General features: G+C 31.7%; 1 protein-coding gene across 1 annotated transcript; it reads left to right on the top strand.

Moving 5' to 3' along the window:
• Positions 1 to 2682: 2682 nt before the first annotated feature.
• On the top strand, positions 2683 to 3497 carry LOC120277619. Its single transcript, XM_039284476.1, has 3 exons — positions 2683 to 2735; positions 2810 to 2882; positions 2962 to 3497. The coding sequence occupies exons 1-3, from the start codon at positions 2694 to 2696 to the stop codon at positions 3495 to 3497; spliced, it is 651 nt and encodes a 216-aa protein (XP_039140410.1). The 5' UTR covers positions 2683 to 2693.
• The last annotated feature ends 23729 nt before the right edge of the window (positions 3498 to 27226 follow it).

Below are 27226 nucleotides of genomic sequence, written 5' to 3'. Positions count from 1 at the left end.
CTTGCTAAAGATACTCCACCTTGGTCATTATTAAATTTAATTAATTATAAATTTATGTTTTAATTACAAATTATTGTTATTTTTTATAATTATAAAAAATATATTATACTATTTATAATTTTTTATATTGATAAAAATATAATAGTAACCATTTATTATTAAGATAAAATAATATCATGATTTTATTTTTATTTTATTTATATATAAATTTATGAGAAAGTCTCACGTGACACCACGTGCGAGACTTTCTATGAAAATCCTAAAGCCGATTTGGACGTAGTTTGAAAACCAACTAAATCCATCTACATTGCATTTCTAACTACTTTCAAATTCTCAAATTCAACCAAACAAACACCAGATTTTGAAATTTTTTGTAATTACAATTACATGTAGTTTTATATCCTGCCAAACAAACACTTAGGCCCTGTTTGGGTACCTCTAAATTCCATAGGAATGGTGGTCATTCCTATGGAATTTAGTATTACACAGGAAACTATAGAAATAGGTGTTTGGACAAACTTTTTACAGGTTAAAATTCCTATGAAATCATATGATTCCATAGGAATTTTATAAAGGGGTGGGAACCAAAAAAAAAATTTCCTTTATTTTTCGTGTGGCCACTGCAACTGAAAACCTAGGCTATCATTTCGGACTGGCCACCACGCCTCCCACTCCGTCCGCCTCCATCTTCTCCGCCATTTGGATCCCGACGACGACGGCACCGCATTGCGCCAGTTGGAGAAGAACTCCAACAATCATGGAGTTTGTGTGTTGTCTAGCTTCTTCATCTATCTGGTTCAGTTTCAATTTGAGGGTTAGAAGAGGAGTTAAAGGATTATGCAGGGAGATTTGGTTTTCATCCTCGAGTGAGATTCAAAAGGTGGCATCTTTTTCATTTGATTTGACTTGAAATCATTCTTTTTCATGCTTGTTTGTGTTGGGTTTCACTGATTTTGGGTCTTTGAATTATTTTTTTTTTCTTTCAGATCTAGCAAGAGCTTTGGTTTTTCATCTCATACGAGGCCAAAGGTGCAATTTTTCCCCCTTCTTTTGCCTTATAAATCCTTCCTCACAGGCTTGGTTATGCTTGTGCTAAGCTAATTGTTTTTACTACTTCTATGGTTCATCCTTTTGTTTATATTTGTATGTTTTTGTAGATCATGATGGGTTCTGATTCTTGAGTTGTTGAGGAAATTAGAGTTTTTTTTTTGTTGCAAAGTCACAAATTTCATTCAATTCTTATCTTTATGTTTTTGTTCTGTTTATGAGTAGTGTTCCTGACAAGTGAAATCAATCAACCATAATTCCTTGTTTCAAGATGGCTGCAAGAAATCTTCAGTAATTGTTCCTCTTTGTAATGGTTTTCTTTGATAGCATTAGAAATTGTCATGCTGTGCTTTGATCCAATATTGACTTCTTCATTTTTTTTTTCTACTTGGATTTTGATTCTTTATTATGGTTTTTGCTATGAAATTTTTGTTGATCCTTGTATTTTTTTTCTTAATTAGTGAGTGATATGAAATGCAGATTGAAATTGTTAGATTAAGCTTTGCTTGATGTAAAAGGAGTTTTTTTTTTGTTTTTCCAATGCAAACTCTTGAGATTGACTTATTGAATTTTGCATATTTACAGCCTGATATGATTATTAAAAGATTTTAAAACTGTCAGTTGAAGCTTCATGTGAAGCTTTATTTAGTTGTTCTCCACAATCATGGTTTCCTGAATTTATTTGAGAGCTAATTAATATGTTTAGAATTGGTTAAGTGACGTTCATTTTTTTTTTAATAGTATGTTTCAATATCTTGGATTACTCTAGCTGAACATTGGCAACTCTTCTTACTGTTACAATAGTGTTTTTGAAATTGGTGTAGATTAGTTTGTGGCTATCATCTGCACTTGGAATAAATGGTTATGTACCAAAATTTAAAACAGTTTGGATGGCTTTATTTTATTGGAAGATGGGGCTCTAGCTTATTGTTGTGGTCCCAACATGATAGGTATAGTTTGTAATAGTTTGGAGCTTTTGATGTTAGTTTCCTGTTTTAATAGTTGCTTGAATGCATCTTACCAATTTCCCATTTTTGGTTGACAAGCTGGCTATGCTATACTATGAGTGTAGACCATGAAAAAACAATTAAATAATTTGCAAATTTGAGAAATAGAATTAGAGGTTGCCTGTTTCAAGAATGAGCCCTTGTTTATCAATAGGCTTTCTATTTTAATTAATGCTTGAACTATTCAAAATCATCTATAATAAGTTTTAAATTAATGTTTTATAGTGTTATTATGCATATCCTTATTATCATTTATGTCATCCATGAAGTTACTGATGTCTCTACAGTAGATATTTTTTTAATTTATTTATTTGTTTAATATTTAGAAATTGAAAAATGCATTTACTTTTATAGATGACAACTCAAGAGAAGACCGACACAAGGGCCAGATGGAATGAATATCATAGGGCTCATCTAGTGAAATTATTAGGTGATTATAACGTTCCAGCGTACCGCTCACAAAATGGTTGGACTAAGGAGGCATGGAATAAAATATTACGTGACATGGTAACGAAATTCCCTAATTTAAAATGCAATGTTGTACAAGTTAAAGCATTAGAGCAAGACATAAAAAAAATTTACAAGCTTCTGAAAGGGTTTACCGAATTAAGTGGTTTTGGATGGAATTATGAAAAAAATATGGTAGAAGCCACTGAAGAAGTTTGGGCACCACTACTTGAGGTATATATTTTTATCACATAATTTACAAATTTTATGCAATAATTTCTTTTGAACATTTTCATCAAAATATACAGAGAAATAAAGAAGCAAGAAGATGGCATCAAAAACCCTTTCCATATTTCACAGCATTGCAAGAGATTTATGAGGGTAAAAAAGTGTTGTTTACTAATATTTGCTTTAAAGATTTGTAATAAATTTTCTAATCATTTGTATATTTATTACATAGGAAGATATGCAGAAGGAAGACGCTCTCGTGATGCAGATTATTATGCAAATGTGCCAATGGACACTCCATCTCCAAGCATTCCGGCTCCAAATGATCCCATCCAATCATTGTCTACACCCGAAATAGAGATAGAGGATCATGATTTTGCACAAGTGGAGCCTCCATGTAGTCAACCAAATATTTCTCAACCCCAAAACTCATGTAGTGCAAGCCGACAAAGGTTAGGAGATGAAGTGCAAAGAAGGAAAAAGGACCGAAAGCGAAAAAATGTTCAAGAATCATTCTTAGAACAATATATAGATATGCGTCGAGCTGAGACGGATAGATATATTGATGCTATGAAAATGAACCGAGTAGAGGAGAAGTACACCATAGGAGAATGCATGGCGGCATTTAATGTGTTGTGTGATCACTTTCCAGATGAAGATTTTGTTAAAATTACGACATTGTTTAAAGATAAGGATAATCGTGAAATCTTCTTGAGTCTCATTAATGAAGAACGGAAAGTGTTGTGGCTTCGGCAAATGATTAATTAAAAACAATGTTATGTTTTGTGTTTTTTATATTTAGTTACATGTAAAACGTTATGTTTAATGTAAGGCGTTATGTTGAAATGACTTGAATGTTTTATGTAAGACATTATGTTTGTAAGATGCATTTAATTGTTTGAGATATACTTGTTTATTTGCTGGCATGTTTTTGAATTATTTGTGGATAATCTATTACTTAATAACAAGAAAGAGGATTTTATAAATACGACAACATTGATAAAATTACATATTGATAATTGTAGCCCCAAAATAAAACAACATAGACAAACTTACACATCAATTACATTACATTTCTACGATAGTTACAGTAATCATTCCACATTTGCATTGCTATTTCATCTCTTTTGCGAGCACCTGCAATACGATCAGAGTTCAGTACGTTGACATCATTTTGATATGTATCATCTCCATTTGGGACGGTAACTTCCTCAGCTCCACTACTGATTTCTTCGATTTCATCTGTGCCATTGTGTATACGTATGAAATTATGCAATACACATGCGGCAACTACTATATCAGTTTGGGAATCTATTGGATGAAAGGTTGCAACTTTAAGTATAGGAAATCTCATTTTCAAGACACCAATAATGCGTTCAACATGATTTCTCAATGAAGCATGTCGCAAATTAAATAGTTCTTTGTAATTACTTGGTCTACATCCTGCCCGTCCTTGCTCCTGTAAGTGATAACGCACACCCCGGTATGGAGCAATAAATTTTGGAGTATTTGCATAACCTGCATCCACTATGTAATATTTATTGGGGGACATGGAATCCGTGATCGATTGAATGTGAAGTACTCTAGCATCGGAGCGTAACCTTCCCAACCAGCCTCGAACATATACAAAACGTAGGTTAAAATCGCATGCGACCATGACATTCTGGGATAATGTTTGTTTTCTATTTCTATAAGGATCTTGCAAGGCCAAAGAAATAGTGATTGGAACATGTGTTCCATCAATAGCACCAATACAATCCTAAAATAAAAAACCCATAATATTTGTTAAGAGAATATATAAAAAACGTAAATAATAAATAAAAAGACAGTATAAAGATTTCTAACCTTGAAATATGGAAAAAAAAATGTCTATTATTCTGGATAACTGGTGATGTAGTTGTTGGTGGCAATTCTATATATGTAGTCGCAAGAGTAGTAATAGCTTGAAGAACTTTTTTAAAATAACGGCTAACCGTTTCTGCTGAATGTTGAAAACGTTCTTGCACGTCACGGTTACTAGCATTGTGCGCAAGAGTGTACATAAACATTGCTAGTTGTTCCTTGATTGTAACCCTTTTCGAGCTTTGAAGAAGAGATCTTTCTCTTAAAACAATTAGCAAGTGCGTGAAATATACTGAGGCTCCATACGAAATTCACGCTACAACGTGCCTCATGACCTTCAAGAATTTCTTGAACATATGCATCGCCTGTTAATATTGATGTATGACAAGGCCTAGTTTCTGAACTTACAGGAAATAAACTTGGTAAAATGGTGAACATGAATTCGTCATCATCTTCATTAATATTTCTCCATTGATCCAGATCCATATTGAAGCAAAAGACTTTGAGATGTAAAAATTTAAGTTGAAGAGAGATAAATTTACAAATGCCATAAGAGTGTTGGCTTTAAATAGAGAGAAATTGTTAGCAGTTAGTTTTTGAAAAACTCCAACGGCTAGTTTTTCAAAAATTTCAACGGCTAGTTTTTTTTTTCAAAATTAAAAATCCCTATGGAAAAATTCCTGCGCACATCCAAACATCGATTACAGAGGAATTTTTTTCCGCAGTAAATTCCATAGAATCATTTCGAATCCTGCGAATAAAAATTCCTACATAAAAATTTACTATGCATCCAAACAGGCCCTTAATGTTTTGTGAACCTTTGTGAGATCCCAAGAACAAGTTTTATTTGCTAACATGCTTGAGGGTTCTCCAGTGGTAGACGTCGGTGTTCACGGGCGAGTTCCGTTGATGGAGCAAGATCGAATTCTCAAGAACCTCTCAATGCCGCTCACGCCAGAGGATCATCAAGACGTGGACGTGGTCGTCCGCCGGTGGGTTCTCGAGGTGGTCCTCCGATTGCACGAGGATCGGCACGTGGCAGAAGTCAGGTGGATTCCAGCGAGGAGACAGGTGTTGGTTGTCCACAGAGAGGTCGAGGTCGTCCACCAGGTAGTCGAAAGAGGCAGGGCAACACCGATGATGGATCCTCCGGTAGAAAACGTGCTGAGCGTGACGCCGGTGAGCCATCGTCAGTGGCGTAGACGAAGTTTGTGATGAGTTCTGTAGTGTTTCAGTGGTGCATTTGTTCATTGGTTCATTTTATTGATTTTTTTTTTATAATAAAGAACGACTACCATAGATAACAAGCATTAAAACTTTCAATTTCATAATTTTTTGTTTTTTAAAGGGTTGATCTGCAAATAGCCCCTTGCAATACATCAAAACTGTTCATCTTCGATTTTGTAGTGCATTTTGCAGCACTCGTTTCTTGTAGTAATGAAAAACCAACAAGGAGCTTACCCTTGTGACCTTTGATTATATATGAGTATTTATGATAATTAAAGTAGTGCTATTAGATATTGCTATCTATAATTGAGCCATTCATAAAAAAAATTCATGCAATACAATAAATCTCTTAATATTAAAATTTGTAAAATTTTTGTTACAATTATTTCCAAAATATTTTTTTAATTAAAATTTCTAAAATACTATTTAAAGTTAAACATTCATTATGTCCAAATTATAGGTCCTTTAAATTTTAACAATATTCAAGGATTAAAATATGAATTTTCTAATATAATATATAAAAAAAGAGATCTTACGTATAATTAATGCACATTGCACAAAGAGATTTTACATGCACAAAGTCCGAAAACGTCTTTTTTAAAAAAAAAATCTATTTTAATCCAAATTAAAGCATTACGAATATTTTAAATAAAATAAAATGTTTAAAAAATAGAAAAAAAAATTCTGAAAAATAACGCGGTCACAAGAAGTAATTTAACAGTTTTCAGGGTTTGACATATAAAAACCTAATAAATCACTATCAAGTAAACGTTAAACCAACCGTCGTCACAAGAACTAGAAGCATAAGCCAATTCCGGCAAGATGAACGACAACGGTCATCCCGGCGGCCGAGATCCTGGCCGAGGACGCAACGCCGGCAACATCGGTCGGATGGGATACGCCCAAGGCAGACTCCAACAACAAGGTGATCAGGAGATACAGTTGAATAATGGCCATCCCGTTGGCCAAATTCTTGCCGGACGACTCAACGCCGGCAACATCGGTCGGATGGGATACGCCCAAGGCAGACTCCAACAACAAGGTGATCATGAGATACAGTTGAATCATGGCCATCCCGGCGGCCAAAATCTTGCCGGAGGAGTCAACGATGGCATTATCGGTCAGACACAACAAGCTTTCGAATTGGTCATTGCCTTGCTGCAATTACATCAGATGGATTTCAACAACAATCGTACTGTCCAAAATCTTGCCAGACAACTCCACGTTAACAACATCTTTTATGATCAATTTCCTTTCCCTTTCGGATTTGCCATTGCCTTGCTGCAAGAATATCAGATGCCGTGGATTAACTATGTTGCCGAACAAACTTTTGCCGGACGACTCAACGCGGGCAACATCGGTCGTATTCAACGACCACTGGGAGACGGCCCTGGTAGGCTCCAACAACAAGCTGGTGATCATCCTCCTCCTCATCCTCCTCCTCTTCCTCTTCCTCAGAGGGCTCCTCCTCCTCCTCCTTTTCCTCCACCGAGGGCTCCGATGGCAAGGATTCCAAGAACTCAGCTTGCTCAACAAGAAGGGCCATTTCAAGAACCTTTCATTGCCGGCCAACAACCTACTCAGGAGGTTTCCGACGGGGAGTCATCAAGTAATAGTCGTCCACCGAGTTCTCGAGGGTCGTCGTCCCGTGGCAGAGGTCAGATGGATTCCGGAGTTGGTGGTGGATGTCGACCACCAGACAGTCGAAAGAGGCGGGACGGCGCTGATGATGATGAAGGCCCATCAAGTGGAAAACGTGCGAGGCATCACTCCGGCGAGCCATCGTCGGCGGTGGCGTAGATGAAGTTTGTAGTGAGTTCTGAAGTGACTTGATTAGCAGAGCATTATTTTTTTTTTTTGTTCAATTTAGTTCATTTTTCTTGATTTTTCATAGTAAAGAAGTAAAGAACGATTACCAGATAGAGATTTCAAGCATTAAAACTTTCAATTTCATAAATTTTGTTTTTTAAGGGGTTGATCTGCAAATAGTTTCATTGATGTTAGTGGGCTTAGTTATAGAAGCCCATACGGCCATTCATACGTTTCTTCTCCACTCCTGTCCTGGAATCCCAGGCTAAACCCTAATCCCAAATTCCTGGAAAAAAAAACCCTAGTTCACTGCTTCTCTTCATAGATAATAAACTCCCCTTAATTTGTATCAAACCATTAGTGCTTTCATGAGTGAGTTTTGAATTTCTATCAAGATTTTGTTTCCCATCACCCTAATGAATCTATACCTGTCACATATTAACAGTATATATGTTCTTTTTCTATTCTATTTTTGTTTGCCTAAAATTGGTTCAGATCATTTTACCATTATTAATATCATTATTGGTGGAAATTAATGAAGTCAATAATGGGAAGCCTGATCTTGATATGTAAGTTTTTCTGCTAACAAATTAATGCTTGATACCTTTGATTTAACTTCATGGTTAATTTCCTCCCTAAATGTTTAAATGTTTATCTGTTAAGTACTGTCAATTTTAATTTGTTATGTTTTCAGATTTTTAGATGCTGTAAAAAGACTTGCTGTTGATATATCTAAATGCTTAGTGATTGGAGATTCATGTATTGTAAGTTTTGTAAATGCATGCTACCCTCAAAAATTGAATATTGAAACTATTTTCCCTTGTGAAATGAAATCCATTTTCATTCACCTTGATGCTTTCCAAACAATTTATTTTGTTGTATCTAGGGTGGGAGTTAATTAGGTCTGTAAAAGCTTATGGAGCAAAGGTCTTAGCTGTTCAATCCCAATAATTAATTTCAAGAAGAATATCAAGAGCTCACAAATTGTGTTATTTATTCACTTTTAGAGTTTTGCCCAAAGTTATGGAGCCTTCATGCCTTTGAAAAAAATTAAATCCTATTCACTGGAGGATGTTCATTTTGTATGATAATAAATCATTTTTCTTGAACCGAAATTCACTATTTATAGAAATTAATGCAGGTGCATTGCCAATTAATCCTTTATACAGGACCAGAGCATTATAATTGATAAGCAAACCCTTAATTTCAGCAAGATGGTTTTACAGTTATAAACACAATTACTGGTTGCATGGTAGAGAATTTGTCATTAAAGCCACGTTCTTTACAATGCATGCACACAAAAGATGAACTTTTAATTGTAGTTTATGTGAATAAACAGTTAGTGACTAATATCTATCTATTCCTGATCATGTTTCGGGTGTATTCTTTGGTTGGGACTAGATTGAAACAACTAGATCTTCTAGTTTTTAGGGTAGTGATGAGCACTGGATGGGACCTATCTTCTGGTATTTTGCTGTAAGAGCAACAGTCAGTGTTGTACTTTAAACCCAGTGATCTTTGCTTGTTAGTATTAGTGGCATGCATATCACTTTTGAACCTGCAAAATCATGCATTTATGGTCTCTAACTTGTTTCATTTATAATTTTTTTTCCGAGAAACAACATCTCATTAGTCGTAGTGCACTACAAGAAACTGTTGAGCAACAGGCTGATTCTGTTGCTACTTAATAACTGATTAGCAACAGACTACTCCATCCGTTTTACAAATGATTCCTTTTGTACATTAGAAATGACCATGAACTTCGGTTTCTAAAGTTATATTTTATTAAACAAAATTTCCGTTTTAGATGATTTGAACAAATTTATGCATGTGTATAATATTTGTTTATAAATATATTATGGAGATACGTATTTATAAGATTAGGATTTAATAAATCAAGTAGGTTTAAAATTTGATTATGTTTTTTTGGAAAACATTTTTTTTGACGAATTAATTGAAGTGCATATAATAGTTTTTTAATTATAATCATGAAAGAATAATAATTTTTAAATAATTTTTATAAATATATATTAACTCCTTTTTAGATATAATTGTTACATATTATTAACTTTTTTTTTATATAAAAAGGATAACAATTATTTGGGATTTGATTAATTACTCAAGACCAATAATTTTCTTAAAAATATATATGACAATAACTTAGATATAAAAATAGTCAGAATAAGTTTTTCAAAAAAAATTACAATATTTAGATTTTCTAAATGCATTGATTATTTTAAGATAAAATGAATGTTAAAAAAAATAATATATATATTTAAAAATAAAAATTACATACGGATACTACAGTTTGTTGGTAAATATACCAATGGATATATGAATCCATTTGTACATGATACCAACTGGAATCTGTTTGTGATATACAAATGGATCCTTATATCCATTTGTAAGTTTATAAATGGATTTCTGGAACCGTTTGTAATATATTGGGAATTTGATTATATTTTATTTGGATGAATTTATTTTTTGGAATAAATTTTGGTAATTACAAATTTTCTTAAATGAAATATTAATTTATAATTATTACTAAAAAAAATTTAAAATACATTAAATTTATACAATATTCTAATTCTTTTATGATAGAATGAATTTCGAAAACAAAAAAAATGTAAAACTACCAATTTTTTAAACCTATTTTTTTATTTTGAACTCATTTCTAATTTATTTTTAAAATTAAAAGAAAAGTACTTAAAAAATTCATTATAGAAATTTAAATTAGATTTAAAATTAAATTTAGTCTGCTTTTGTTAATTTATCTTTTTATATTACAGATTATTAAGTAAATTTTCAAATGACTTACATAAATAAATCAGTATGTATATTATGTATATGCAAGCCATGTGAGGATAAATTTGCAATGTATAATAGTTAGCATATATTTTTAAAAAATTAAGATAGATTTAATTGTTTGTTAATAAAATTACAATATATAAAATTATTAAATATATTATCTATTTTTTTGATTGAATGATTTTTAAAATTAAACTATTATAAATAATAATAATAATAATAATAATAATAATAATAATAATATTATTATTATTATTATTATTATTATAAGATTTAATTGTGTTATACAAATGGATCTTGGATCCGTTTGTACAATTGTACATCACAAACGGATCTAGGCAGGATCCGTTTGTCTTCACACAAATCCGGATCCATTAACATGTTAAAACATTAAACACACTTTTGTTTGTACCTCTCTTCTCTCCATTTCTCACTGTGAACCCTAGCACTCAGGCATTTTATTGAGTTCGTCGACGAGCAATCCGGCCTTACATTGCCCTTTGACGAGCACTCCGGAGTTTCACTGAAGCCCCTTCCCTTTTCCGCTTCCCAATCTCTCCAAATCTCGGTGTGTTCCTTCTCCGATTCTTTCATCCATCTTGCTTTCTTCCGATTTTTGCTCGACATTTTGTGTGTTTAGTTCATCATCTTGTTGTATGTTTTTTTTTTCTTTTTTTGCCAAATGTATCGTTGCCGTTGTTGTAATGAAAGATGGGGCATGACGCCGACCAGTTCCTTGGTTTACATTAATAGGTTAGTGCATTAGAGAATACCTCACAAATGATCAGATGAGACCTGCCAATTTGTAATTTGGAATTTTAGTATGTGAGAGGTCGGTTTTGAGTCCCGTTCTAAACCTTAACTATGTATTTTTAGATAAATTGGAGGACCACATTCAGGAATAAGCAACGATAATTATAGTGATTTACTAAGGGTTTTGTATTTATATGGTGTCTGTGGACTCTAGTGTGTGTGACTAAGATTGTAGCAGTTTGACGTACTGATATTTTTTGGATGATTTAATCCATTGAGATGGCTTTCAGGTTTGTAAATAGCCACTAGTTAAAATGGAAAATCAAAGTTATGTATTTGTTGTTTGTTGTGGCATGTAAAAATTTTGTTTCTTTTTCTTTCATTAAATTTGAAATTATATGTACTATTTTCTTTAAAATGTTGTGGCATGTAAAAATTTTGTTTCTTTTTCTTTCATTAAATTTGAAATTATATGTACTATTTTCTTTAAAATGTTGTGGCATGTAAAAATTTTGTATTTCTTTTGCTTCCTAGATGAAGCTAACGTAAATGATTACAAGCATGAACTTACATTTGTCACAATTTCATTTAATTTTTTTTTGTAATATGATTTGATACCCATCTACTATTTGAATTGAATGCATGGGTAGATGCATAAGTAGTTGATGTTGGTACCAACCTCTTATGATACATTTATGCCGCCAAATCTAAGTATTTGAATTCCTCCAATTTATTAATTATTTAAATATATAGTTTAAATATAATATATATTCATTTTCATGTTAAACTACAGAAACACTTCATCTGGGATAAGTCAATTTCATCTATTATTAAGATGGCATGGCAGCGCAAAGCTGCAGAAAGTTATAGATCATTGATGTGTGTCTTTTGAAAAAGTAAAGAAAAAACATTGTATGTGACAATACTGCGTGTCAAAGATGGAATTTGAAGCATGGAATTCCTCCGAGTTTAAAGCTCGAAGCCTAAAAGTTTTTGCAAATCATCTTACTGAGGCTGAAGGACACATACAAAGAAGGGTACCTCTGAGCTTATTGATCAAGAGCTTTGGCCATTAAGGTAAATAGATAAATAATCTCTTCATGTATATTTGATTTATAGATGAGTAATTTATTTTTATATATTTAAATTATACACTTTGTTTACATTTCATGAGTTTTTTTTATTATGCTAATCACAATATTTGAGTTCTAAATTTATTGTTGCAGGATCGTTATTTGGACATTCTAGATCAAGCATCGCAAACACAAGAAAAGAGTAATGAGCTTTCTATTGTAGACAAAGCAAATATATTCCTTCAAGCTGCGGAAGGGGAAAAAAACACCTGGTTTATGGAGTGGGCTCCCAAGCATCTATTTTTTATCTCCAACTATCGCAAAGCTCATCTACATGCAGTATATCATCTATGGACCTACATGCTAATCTTATGCAAACATGTGATATTGTTGATTTGTTTTTCATCTACAGGTACATCATCCAAAGAGCTATAAGTTAAGATTACATACAAGATAAAAACAAAGAGCTTAAGGAGAGTCTACACGAGGTGAAGGATGATAACAAGGGGCTTTAGCAGAGTCTGCATGAGATGAGGGCGGAGAGAGATGAGTATTGTAATCATATGATGCTTCAGATGTAGGATATGATGATGGACTTCAAGGCTAGGATCCTTTAGCGCTCACAGTTCACTCAGGACTCACATCCAGCTAGTAATGACTGTGATATTGACCATGTAGACGAGCTGTAGTTTATAATTTGTTATTTGTTGCTATTTTTCTTTTGTTAAAGTTCATTTTGGACATCTTTTTCTAAATGCATTAATGAAATCATTTTTTGTTAGCTTTGTTGGATGAAAAAATTTGTCATAACAAGTATTATTTATATTAATTATGAAAATAAATGTGATATTTCTTTAAATTAATTAGGTTTTTTAGCAACGGATTACAAACAAATTAATTTGATTCAAAATTTAATTATATTTATATATATACCTTTAATTTTAGTAACGGATTTGCAATGGAATAATTTTTGTTTCTAATAAAAAATAAATTTAAAACAAAATATGTTCCATTGCAAATCCATGTCCACGTTTTTTAACGCAATTATTCCGTTACAAATCCATTGTTACATTTTGAAACGGATTAGTAACGAAATATAATCTGTTGCAGAATGTAGCAACGCTTTTGAAATGGAATAGTTTCCATTACGATTTTTTAAATTTGGAAACATACTTTTTTTCATTACAAATCCGTTGCTAATGTCTGCAACGGACTGTTATTTCGTTTGTAATAAATTAGCAACACTTGCTAATTCAATTTAGCAACAGATTAGAAAGTAAAATGCTATTTGTAAACTGCAATTCTCTTGTAGTGACAATAAGAGGAAATTTCACTTCCTTATTATCGAATATTTAGTGTAAATCATTGAGTTGTCTCTTTATTTACTTCTTATAAATTCTAAACTTGTTGGTTTTTAAAATTAGATTTTAGGAATAATAGGCGATTTGTAATGGAGAATAATATGGTGCTAATTTGTTGAAGCATGTCAACCATTGGATAGCCAAATGGTATGACATCAAAGTGTAAGTGGGAGGTCATGGGTTAAAATCTCTCCCCAACAGTACTGTTCCCCGTAGTCATGGGTTCAAATTTCTCCCCCAACAGTACTGTTCCCCGTACTGTCCATACACTGTTCACCTGGGATTCTTATACTATTCTCATAATGTACATATACTGTACATTCGGGTTCCAATACTGTTTAGTACTGTTTATATTTATAAAAAAGGGCGCTTGTCGTCTATTATTCAAAATTTGTTGAAGCATAACTGTCTTTATTCTCTCTCTGGGTATTGACTCATAAAATTTCATCTTTTGCCATTCAAAATAATTATATTAATGTTATGATGTAAATAAGTAGACTTTAGTGATATATATATATATATTTTTTGGAAGAAGCTGTAAATGCCAATGGTGCACAAAAAAACTCTTCAAATGGAAATCAATCTACAAATTTAATTTTTAAGCCTAGCATGGGATAAGGCATACAGGCTTTTATATTTTTATATTGATGTATATGAGTTTGATGCTAATATTGAGATTCCTTTCATTGTTGTTGAATTTTATTTAGATATTACTTTTACTGAATGATGAAGATTGAGATCACTGCCATAAACAACAAGCACTACAAGAAAAACAGGAATTTGGCATGGTAGATTTGGCACGGATTTTGGCAAAAAAACCGTGACAAACTGATTTTGGCACAGATTTTGTCATGGAAATATAACCGTGCCTATAGCATGCGTGACAAATATAATTTGTCACGGAATAGTAAAACCGTGCCAAATTTTGTCACGCTTTAACTAAACCGTGCCAATTTTGTCACGGTTTTAGGCACAGTTTTTTGGTACTGTTTTTGGCACAATTTTGTTTTGTCACGGTTTTAGGCACGGTGTCTTGTCACAGTTTTTGGCACGGTGTTTGGCACGATTTAGTTGGCACAGTTTTTGGCACGGTTTTATATTATCACGGTATTTGTTACGGTTTATTTGGTACCATTTTTGGCACGGTTTTATGTTGTCACGGTTTTTGGCAGGATTTATTTGGAACCTTTGTTGGCACGGTTTTTGTTTTTGTCACGGTTTTTTAGCACGGTTTGTTTGGCATTGTTTTTTTGGAATGGTTTTTGCTTTTGTCACGCTTTTTGTCACGGTTTATCATCTGTCAATTTTGTCACGGTTTTTGGCACAAAGACAATTTTTTTAGCACATTTTTTTGTCATAATTTTTTTGTACGCTTTTTAAATATAATATAGTTGTTGGCACATTTTTTTGTCACGTTTTTAGGCACGGTTTTAAATTTAGTAAGGATATTGGCATGGTTTTTGTCACGAAATTTGGAACAGTTTTCTTTAAAAAAATTTATAAATGGATTTATTTAATAATAAAACCTGTATTTAATTTTCATCAAAAATATATATTGCAATATTTGTAAAAATAAGCAAAAATTGTTATTACAATTATAGCATGACAATAATAAGGTCCAATCTACATAAATCCACAAAAACTCTAAACATAAACCATGTATATTATGAAAAATCCTACACATCATCCTCCATGTCTTCAAGAGAATTATCGGTAGATGGAGAAATACGAACTATCTTTGGCATTGGAGAGTGCTCATCGGCATGTGTCTGTGACTCTCGTGTCGGTGCTCGAGGGGCATGTGGCATACGAGCAAAAATAGGCATGCTAGAAAGGTCAATACCTTGGCCACGAAGTGCGGCAAGCAATGATGATTCAAATAACTCGCGACGAGTTGACTCAGCTTGTATCCTTTCATTAGCAGCATGTAACCGATCATCAGCCTCAGCACGAGCCCTGGCAAGCTCTTCCTCTAATTCCTTAACTCTGTTGCGAAGTTGTTCATTTGATTCAGAAGATCCCAAGCGTGGCTTGTAAGTGGATGAAGACATCTGCCTAACAATATTATCTTTTCCTATCACTCTGTTACGACTCCCAATGGCTACCTCATCCCATAATTCGTCCTAGTTAATAGAATTCTCATCCACCCCTTGACTGCATTTATCTACTAGTGCTTTGTCAAATTCCTCCTGCATCCATTAAAAAATAAACATATTATTAAATGATAGTGAGTTAAATTGGCTAATTAATTTGAGTTTATAAAACCATTTCTCAAATATTAAATAAAACTAGATAAATATCCAAGGTTTTCATACATTAGCTGACTTTCCTAGGTTTTCATACCATTAATGTCCATTGAGCAGACCTTTCCTCAAAAACCACTCTCATTAATAATATAAATTTAATCAATGACTTTCTTTACATAGAACATGAAATGCATTCCCATAATTGAAAGTAGTATAATATTAGGACTAATTAAATAAATAAATAAATAAAAATGTGATAACGAACACAAGTGGCGTCTAAATTTAATATGCATTCTATGGCATCTAAAAGAATGTACAGTAAATCATGAATTGGATAATTGGCTGCTGCTGCAAGACAAGGCTAACATTGTTGACTTGGTCCCACCAAAGTTCACAACTAAAACATACAAAGTTTAACTCCATGGTCCCACCAAACCAAAGCACAATAGACTAAACAATAATTGAAGCCACAAACGTCTGCATGCTCTCATTAATTGAAGCCATCTTTAATTAATGAGACTTACATAACTTTTACCTAATTATATTTGTTTAGTGATAATAAGAGTTTTCCATAAGCAATCATTGTCCACAAACGTCTGCATGCTCTCATTAATTGAAGCCATCTTTGACAACGTGTGCAATGGGGACTATATCCGCTTAATTAAGTAATACATGTCACATGGCAAGTTAACTATAGTATAATAAGAGGGGTAAATGAATAGTGTGGTTAGTTTAGATTCACATGCCATAGTTGTCTTGTTTTAAAGAACAAAATCTTAATTACAACCAACAGCTTAATGATATTCCCAAGACATGTGCTTAAAAGAAAATATAAATTGCAACTCTGAAAATGAAACTCATGAAAACCCTAGCTAATAACAAATCAGCTTTATGAAATGAGAATATGTTCCTTACTGGAGCATTAGTGCACCAAAACATTGGACTAAGAGTACTGAACCTAGACAACCTTGAAAGGTTAAAAATTTGACTTCGTTTAAGGAATTATTTTGATCAACCATTAGCACTCACATTTGTCCTTCTGAGATGCTGCATCATCCTATGTCTACAAGCACCAACCACCCTATTTAATTTGTCTCTTTGATTCACTTTTGCTGTTGTTCCTTAGAAGTAATTAAATAATTACAAGTGTAATAAATTATCTCTATGTTTCTTCATTTTGGAAATGGTGGTTGTTAGGTGATAAAACTTTTTTTTAATTTATTATTATTATTATTACTTTTGATTGTTGAAGAGTACCAATGTGAAATATTTTTTTTCTTATTGGCTATTAAATGAAAATGAAATCTAGTTATTTTGACAACAATGTCTACATCATTAGTGATAAATTAGTAAACAATTTAAAAAATAAAACTAGAAATAATGGGCACCTAATTTGTCATTTATCAAACGGTGCATCAATAGTCAAGATTTAACATTTTAGGTAACAAATCAATACAAGTTCAATGTAGAATAAGTTTGGATGATTTAATATTGAAGATAATTAAATTATTATTTTTTAATAAGCAAAGGTTAAATCAAATAGTGCTTGATCTTGATTTAATTATTTAATAATTAAGTTTGAGCTTGATCCAAACCGGATTTATTTGTTTCTTATTAAAATTAAAAAAAAATGAAACTCCGGGTCCCTGCAAAAACCCTAATTAGGATAGGGTTTGACTAAAAAAGTAAAGGTTGCTTATTTTCCAAGATGTGGGTTTTGGTAGGTAACCTAAATAAACGAATGAATGACCTATATTTCACCATGTCATCCCTAACAATTAATGCCAATTTTTTTAATTTTCATTTTATCAAGAAATAAAAAACAATTAAAAATCATTGAATATATGAGATTTAATGTTTTGGAGAACCATGTTTATTATATATATGTATATATATATATATATATATATATTGGTTTTATTGAAGAGAAATAAAATAAAAAGGGAGTAATTATTTATAATTAATAATTCCAATATGTCCGTATAAAGGTGCTAGTTAGCCTTTTATAATCATTCTTATGGTTAATGAATCACAAAAACCATCTGGAAACCTTAATTGGTGAATCCACTCACAAATAACCCTCTTCTGTGCTTTAGTTAAAGTGTAGAGTGCTTTAGGAATAGAACGACATGTACTATTTGAAGGAACTGCTATCTCCTTACGATCACAAAGAACTCCAACATCTTTTCTTGCGTTAATGTTATCCTTGCTCTTCCCTTTCACATCCATCACAGTGAAAAACACATTATCAAAAACATTTTTCTCGATGTGCATCACATCAAGATTGTGTTGGATCAAATTGGTTTTCCAATAAGGAAGATCCCAAAAAATGCTTCTTTTTATCCATTTATGATCTGCTCCATACCCTGGGGGAGTGTTAATTGGGTCCTCAACTGCTGTTGGGAACATCATAACTCGATTAAGAATTTCATCCCCCGACAATATTGGTGGTGCACCATTTTTTTCCACACGACCTCGAATGAAAGACTTTTTGTCCTTATGGTACGAATGATTTTGTGGTAAGAACTTTCGATGACAATCAAAATAGCTTGCCTTCCGACCGTGTTGTAGATGAAAAGCATTGGAGCTCTCCATACATATTGGACATCCTAAAACCCCGGCAGTACTCCACCCAGATAGCATCCCGTACGCAGAAAAATCATTAATTGTCCACAAAAGTGCAGCCTTCATGCGAAAATATTCACTTTTCGAAATATCATATGTCATTTCACCAGAAACCCATAAATTATTCAGCTCATCAATCAAAGGTTGTAGAAAAACATCTATGTTCTTCTTCGGGTTCTTAGGCCCGGGACAAATTAGAGTTAAGAACATATAAGGCCTTTTCATGCACATGCCTGGTGGAAGGTTATAAGGAGTCACAACCACTGGCCAACATGAATAAGTCCTCCCAAATTGTCCATGCGGTGCAAAGCCATCAGCACATAAACCTAAACGAATATTACGAGGTTCCTGGGCAAAATCAGGATAAGTTCTATCAAAATGTTTCCGTGCCTCGGCATCAGATGGATGTTGCATTACTCCCTCGTTTCTTTCATGAGTAGCATGCCAGGTCATATGCGTTGCTGTAGCATTAGAAGCATACAACCTTTGTAATCTTGGAGTTAATGGCAAGTATCTCAGTATTGCTTGTGCAATCTTTTTATGAACGTGATCATTAGGTAGCCTATGTCGACCCTTGACTTGCTTGTACCTCGGCTCATCACAAAACTTGCAAGAGACTTCCGTAGCATCATGTTTCCAATACAACATGCAACCATTTTGCAAGTATTTTAACCATAGGCAAACCAAGTTCATTCATAGTTTTCCTGTGATGGTAATAATCAGTTGGCATTGTATTATCTGGAGGAAGAACTTCTTTAATTGCGGTAATCATGGAATTGAAATCAGCCTCAGACATGTTAGCATCAGACTTGATAGATAACATCCTAGCAACGAAAGACAACTGGGAGTGATTCTCACATCCTTCATATAGGGGTTGGTCAGCAATCTTTAACACATTAAAAAATCTATCAGTTAATTGACTTCTTTCATCAATTTGAAAACTAGAAGTTGGCTCATCTAATGGTGGTTGCACACTTGGACCAGCTTCATCATTACAATGAGATGGTGCCCATATCGGAACACGAGAACGCAAACAATCATACACCATTCTTTGGTCCCAAGTCATTTGCTCATAGTCACCCCAGTTTGCCACATGTTCTACACTTTGGTCATGATTCTCATTTAGCTCCTCATTAACTGGGAATAATTCTTCCCCATGACAAGTCCAGTTCCAATAACATTGTTTAAACCCACGGCGATATAAATGCAAAACTACATCGATCATCTGGAGCCAGAAATTGTGTGTTTTTTCACTTAAAACAAGGGCACCTAATATTCTCCCCATTTTTGTAAGAGTCATCTTGACTAACTGCAAATTGGATGAATTCATCCACCCCAGCAATAAATTCATTAGTCAATCCTTTTCGTTCAGGCAGATTTCGATTATACATCCATTTTCTTGACAACATTTTTGGACCTATGAACAAAATTACATATGATCATTGTTTTGTATTAAATATTTTTAAAAGTAATTAGTTCGATAACATGGATATGCATGGTTTATTTCATATGTTCCCACATTGACTTCTTCAGACTAGCATGATATACAGTTGGCCTAGAGGTTTTAATTATCATTAAAACATCTACATAATATAGCCTGATACCTTTCAGTTTAAAAAAAAAAAATTAATGCATACCAATTCTTGAGTAAACAATCTTACAAATTAATGCATGCATGGTTTGGTTAAATAATTACAAATAAGCTTGCACGGAAATTAAATGAGAGACGCATTTGTATACGGTTAAGACTAATTAAGCTGTGTTTATAATATATATTTATTATGTATATTACAATAAAACCCGAACTTTCACGTGTAAGTGTCGGGGATTTGGGAATAATATTCAATGGTTTTTAGGAGGAAACAATGCATTCCATGGTTTATTTTTGACTTTATTTGTCTCTTGGACATTCTCACTTTTTTAGGACATTTATTTTTGTTTTTAATCATATATATTTATACGGCAACAATTGACTTTTTGTTTTTTAAATATTGAGAATATATTTTACCATTGAACATAAAGGCAAGAACTTAGACTCAATAAAACGCATAACTTGGTGACGTTTGAGTTGAGGTTTTGGTATAGAAAACATATTGTTAAGCCCAACTAATGAATAAATTCAACGTAAGTCTAAAATGATTATCAAATGATGCTTTTTCCAACCTCCGTTTCTAACTTCCAAAAACTATGAGACATAAATTGACCCATTCTTCTTGATCTTAGGTCATAACATCATTTATTTATACATAAATATGTCTGCGTGTTCTTTTTTTTTTTTTAAGTTCCAGACAAACCAACGGGTGACAAAATTTAAACCAATAATTAAAGAATAAAAAATAAATAAATGTAAAAGCTGTTAGTTGGGTTAGTTGAATGTTCAACAAACCAAAACAAAGGCCTGCTTGAAAAGAAAAAGAGAATAGAAAAACTAACTTGTGGTCACTGACAGTGGAATCTTGAAACTATATGTATATTACTGCTATATATATATTACTGCTTGCAAAATCTGATCAGCTGTTTTAGTTCCAAGGTTTCTTAGATCTACTATTGCCTGCGTGGATTGACATTGAAAATCAAAAACAGAACTTGAGATTCATCAAATCAACATAAAAAAAAAATAGATATTAATTTGAGATTAGAACAATGGCTCTCACTCCAAGTGTGACAGGTGTAGAACGTTGCAATTCCACAGGAACCACACTCTCAGCTTTCTCCAAAAGAGAAATGAGTGAATTTGCAGCCTTTTGTGGATCATTAGCATAGTAACCCAACCCAGGTTTTACCTGAATATATTTATGCAAAAACATCAGAAGTCAAGAAACACCAAGAACAAAATTCAAAAAACATATATATATTTTACATCACAAGATTTAGAAAATTCCACTGAATTACTCCTTCCAGCAAAACCCTGCACCACAAAACCAAATCCACGGAATATTAAAAAAAATCAAACAAATAAAGATCTAAATGATTCAGACCCATACAACTCCAAAAAAGTAAAATCCAGAGATAACAACAAATCAAGCAATCAATCCCGAAACTGATCGACTAATCGCTAAAAATCCCAAAGAACCAACTCCAAACAATCAACAACAACAACAAAGACCACAAATCCCAAAACAAAACAAAGTAAGAACTCGAAAACCATATCTATAAGACGAAACAAATACCGGATCGAGAGAGATGTTGCCGTGGAGGTTATCAAACACATGCTTCAAGAACCGGCGGTCATTCGGGGCGGCTACATGGTTGAGGACCTGAGACCGCGGCAGCCGCTGAGCTCCGTCTGGAGAAGACGTTAGGGTTCGTGGGAGCAGGATCTCAATCTCTTTGGGGTTTATATAGAAAATGAAAGCAAACGAGGGACTGAAGCAATGAGAGCGAGCAGGATCTCAATCTCTTTGGCTTGTTCTTAAACTTCGTCGAATGGCCACAGTGAGTCGGTGCCGTCGAAGTTCAAAACCGGGGTGGGGATTTGGCGGCTGGCCACAGTGGTGGGTGAAAATCTGAGCAGGTTGTAAAACCTAGGATGTTCTTACATCCTAGGTTTTACATCCACTCAAATTATTATTATTATTATATTATTATTATTATTATTATTATAATAGTGAAAACCTAGGTGTTTTCATTACTATTACTGTTATATTATTATTATTATTATTATTGTTATTATTATTATTATTATAATGAAAACCTAGGATGTTTTCACTACTATTATTATTATTATTATTATAGTGAAAACCTAGGATGTTTTCACTATTATTACTATATTATTATTATTATTCTTATTATTATTATTATAGTGAAAACCTAGGATGTTTTCACTATTATTATTATTATTATTATTATTATTATTAATATCAAATAGCCAACTATAGTCAATTATAGAAGCATTTGATGTGACTTAGGTTTTTTAATTTGTTGTGATGTTTTTACGAAATCATGTTTATTGTTAATTATGATAATAAAATAAATATATTATATTATACAATATAACACCTAAAATTTGAGGAATGATTTATTTAAAAATATATTATTTTTTAAAAATTATATATTTTACTCGGTTTAATTCTCCATTAACATCAAACACCATGTTAAATAAAGCATGTTCATTAGTTATTTACTACAAGTTTTTTTTTTCTTCACCTCCAAAGCACAATAATTTTTTTATTTAATATTAAAAATTATGGAAAAAAAGATTGAATAAGAAGAAAAACGCTGAAACACATTTATCTTGTTTAACGTGGAAACACATTTCATTTTTTTACATATAAACCAAAAACCTACATAAGCCACATCCTCGTATTTAATAACCCTATGACATTGGTGGCATGTCTAGTTGGCTAATGTAATGACAAAATGGCATCAATTATTATTATTATATGCTTTTTGAAAAAGTTTAATGAAAAGATTCAAGGAATGTAATTAAAAATTTTTTTACTATTAATACCATAATTAATGTAAATATATATTTAAATGTAATAATATTTTTTTAAAAAAATATTTATAATTGTTTTTTTGAAATGTTCCAAGATAAATTAAGCATTTATTTTAAATATATATATATAAACAAAATTAATGAATGCAAGTAAATATTTCTATTATTAATACCATAATTAATGCAAACAAATATTTAAGTGTAATAATATTTTTAAAATGATTTATAATTTTTTATTAGAAATATTCTCAAATCAAATTATACATCTATTTTAAATATGTACTAGGCATTCTCCCCGGCTTCACATCGAAGTTTTCAAAATTTTGTATGGGTTTTTGAGGTAATATTATATATATATATATATATATATATTTGATATAATTAAACAAAACCCTCTCATTAAAAACTTTGTATACCTTAGATTTCAAAGGTGTTATACACATTTAATGCATAAATAAATAAATGCGATTAAAGTTTTTCAATTATTAATATTATAAATAATATAAATAAAAACTTAAATGTAATAAAAAACTATTTAAATTTTGTAAGAAAATGTTATGCAATAAACAAATTAAGGTTTTTTTATTGTGGGTACATAATTATTATCAAAAGTATAAAATTATTATGTAATTATTATAAATAAAGTATAACTATTATGAATATAGAATATTATGTGTATGGGTAATTAAATTATGCTATCAAATTTTAATATATTTTTGTGAAGAATAGTAGAGATTTTGTAAGAAAATATTATGCAAAAAAAAAATTAAGTTTTTTTTATTGTGGGTACATAATTTTGATCAAAAGAGTAAAATTATTATGTAATTATTATAAATAGAGTAAAATTATTATAAACCGTGCCAAAACCCATGACAAATAAATGTATGATATGTTTGTCATGGTTTTTGGCACGGTCAACCCTAAACTGTGCCAAAAACCATGCCAAATACCATGGATTCCATTGTCATGGTTTTTGGCACAGTTTAAGCTTGACTGTGCCAAAAACTGTGACAAATAAATGTATGATGTGTTTGTCACAGTTTTTGGCATGGTCAACCCTAAACCGTGCCAAAAACTGTGCCAAATACCATGGACTCCATTGTCACGATTTTTGGCACGGTTTCGGGTTGACCGTGCCAAAAACCGTGACAAATAAATGTATGATGTGTTTGGCACTGTTTTTGGCACGATCAACCCTAAACTTTGCCAAAAACCGTGCCAAATACCATTGATTCCATTGTCACGGTTTTTGGTACGGTTTAAGCTTGACTGTGCCAAAAACAGTAACAAATAAATGTATGATGTGTTTGTCACGGTTTTTGGCACGGTTTTTTGTCTTAATTTTAGAAGAAAACATAAATAGTGCTAAATACCGTGACAGAATTGTCACGATTTAGTAACTATGCCAAATATCGTGACAACTTTGTCACTAAATTGTGTTCCGTGCCAATTTCCGTGACAAATTTGGCACGGAATCAAAACCATGCCAAATAAATCGTGCCAAATTCCTGTTTTTCTTGTAGTGAAGCATTTGGCAATTTTATTATTGAGCAAGTTTGTATGAGACAATGTATTGATGCTTTTATAAAAAACTAAAAATTGTGTAACATGTAACCAAATTTAAAACCGAATTAAAGACTTCATCTTTATTGTAAAACCACTCTAACCAATTAAGTTATATGAACTTATGAAGTTACTAACGTAAGTACCAAAAAAAAGAAAAAAATAAAATAAGTTTTATTATTTTTTAATCTGTATTGTGATCTAGCCGTGGTCGGGCTGAACCGAATCCAATCAGTGGGGTCAAACAAGGTTTGAAATCACTATTATTTATATTAAATAAAATTATATATTATGAAAATATTTGAGCAAAATGTTAAATAATGACATTCATGGAAAGTCATAGAGAAAAAAATAGACATGAGATAGTATAGTGAAGAAAGGTGCAAACGCTATTGAATACAATGAATAGTAAGATTAGCTATGTTCTATGTTTTGTTGGAATGTTGATCCGATGGTTATGAATGCATTACTGTGTGGTGCCGTTCATCATACTTGAATTGCAAATAGCATACTTCATTGTGATATTGTTCATCACACTTAATGTTCTGTAGGTTAGATATACAGTAGTTGGAGTAATTTAAATCTAATGATTGATTTACGGATGTCTTTGAATTTATTATTTGAGGACATTAATAATTAATTGGGCCTCCTTAAAAGATAATATATTTATCATTTTAAGATAAGCGATAGGATAATATCTATATTTTAAAACCCCAAACGTTGTATAGGCTTTTAAAAAAAATATTATATTTTTTTAATTAATTTTTGAAATATGTATTTCCGTAATAATTTACAGGAATGCGCATGTTTTATTTTTTTAATAAATTTTTTAAAAGTTGTGGGTGCCACTTATTTTTTTTTAATATTAAACTTTTATTTTTAAATGGTGGGTCCCATTATTTTAAATATTAAAAAACAGTTTTACATTCAACCCTAATAATTTCATAATATTTTTTATAACTTGTTTTATTGCCGCTCCTACTCTCTTATTTCTACTTTAACTAATTCTAAAAGATTATTAATAATTTAAATAATTTTGATATTTTTTTCATAATAACAAAATATTAAACATCCAAAAATTTTAATAGTCAAAATTTTAACATGTAAAAATTACTCTCACAACTAAAACAAATCAATACATACCGTGTGGCCCTTAATTAAGGTAGCCTCCTCCATTAGGTTTGACAAGAATATGAAATTTACTAGCTTAAATTTGAAAGAAATAAAATAACTTTACAAGAAAATAAAAAAAATAGAATAACATAAGTTTTAGAGGAGAACTTCTCCTTACAAAAAATTTGACTATAATAATTTTTATCTGTTAAAATAGGAGAGTAGAAGTAGATATGAAACAAATTATAAGAAAATATTATGAAATTATAAAGATTTGGATATAAAATTATTTTTTAATTTAAAATATTAATAGGGCCGTGATTTTTTTTAAAAAATAAAAGTTTAATATTAAAAAATAATGGGACCCGTGATTTTTTAAAAAATAAAAATTCAGTATTAAAAAAAATGAGTGGGACCTGCAATTTAATAAAAGTATTAAAAAAAATAAAATATACACATTTCCGTAAATAAATATGGGAATGCGTATTTCAAAAATTAATTAAAAATACAATATTAAAAAAAAGCCCTTGTATATATATATATATATATATGTATATATATATATATATATATCCATTCATTTCATTGAGGAAGTAATAAATTTTATTTCATTGTTGAAGACCTTTTGAAATTGATTTTATTAAAATTCTTTTAGAAGTTTTAGCAAATATTTTTGTAAATTTTATATATTTTAAATTAAACAATAATATAAATTATAAAATATGAGCCAGTTACGTGAAATCTTTGAACTTGATAATCTCTCGCCGGGAAAATTTGCTTAAATTTATAATTTAAGGTTGAATTGAAAATATATCGTTAGTTGAATTTCCGCTCCATTAACCTCTTTATTGGAACTATACTTCATTGCTTATTTTAAATATCTAAAAAAATAAATAAATTTGATAATTTGATTTCTTCTTAAAAAAATCTTATCTTGACCGATCACAAGATATATGAATATAAAATCAATATAGATAAATATCGTTATGATATTGGATAAGCTTGATAACTTTTTAACTATATAAATATTTATTCTGATAACCTTTGCTAACTATATAAATATGCATATGTAAATATATTCTTCCTCCACAAGAGAATTTCCCAAATGATGATGATACCAGAAGAATTTTTTGTAGAAATTCTTTCAGAGCCTCCAGCCAAAATCACATGGAAGCCGAAGCTGGTGAGCAGGAATATTCAAAAGCTATTATTCCAAACTCTTGATAAAAATCGTCTCCAAACCTTATGCAAAGTCGGGAATGATGATGCTGATCATCTCAACAAATGGAACGGTGCTGATCAAATCCCTGCTGGATCTTTAGACTTGAATCTTGCCTTGCACGGACAACTTTTCCATGGACTCAGTGCCGACCACTATGGTGCTGATTATCTCAACGCCTGGAATGATGGTACTGATCATCTCAATGCCTGGAACAACGCTGCTGATCATCTCAACGAATGGAACCATGGTGCTGATCAAATCCCTCTTGGATCTTTGTACTTTAATCCTGTCCCATTAAGATTGGCTTTTGCCATGTACCAACAACGACAACGACAACGACAACAACAACCTCTGGGGGAACTCAACGCCGGCTATGGCGGTGCTAATCAAAAAATTCCTGTGCCTTTAAACCCAATT

This window comes from Dioscorea cayenensis, chromosome 15 (genome assembly GCF_009730915.1).
Source record: "Dioscorea cayenensis subsp. rotundata cultivar TDr96_F1 chromosome 15, TDr96_F1_v2_PseudoChromosome.rev07_lg8_w22 25.fasta, whole genome shotgun sequence".
NCBI classification, from domain to species: Eukaryota; Viridiplantae; Streptophyta; class Magnoliopsida; order Dioscoreales; family Dioscoreaceae; genus Dioscorea; species Dioscorea cayenensis.
The sequence above is the reverse complement of the archived record's forward strand: the minus strand, read 5'-3'. Positions and strand labels throughout refer to the sequence as shown.

Coding starts and splice junctions, on each gene's coding strand:
- LOC120277619 (XM_039284476.1), top strand. CDS start 2,694: ATGGTAGAAGCCACTGAAGAAGTTTGGGCACCACTACTTGAG. Junction 2,736..2,809: donor TTTGGGCACCACTACTTGAG/GTATATATTTTT, acceptor CAAAATATACAG/AGAAATAAAGAAGCAAGAAG. Junction 2,883..2,961: donor ATTGCAAGAGATTTATGAGG/GTAAAAAAGTGT, acceptor TTTATTACATAG/GAAGATATGCAGAAGGAAGA.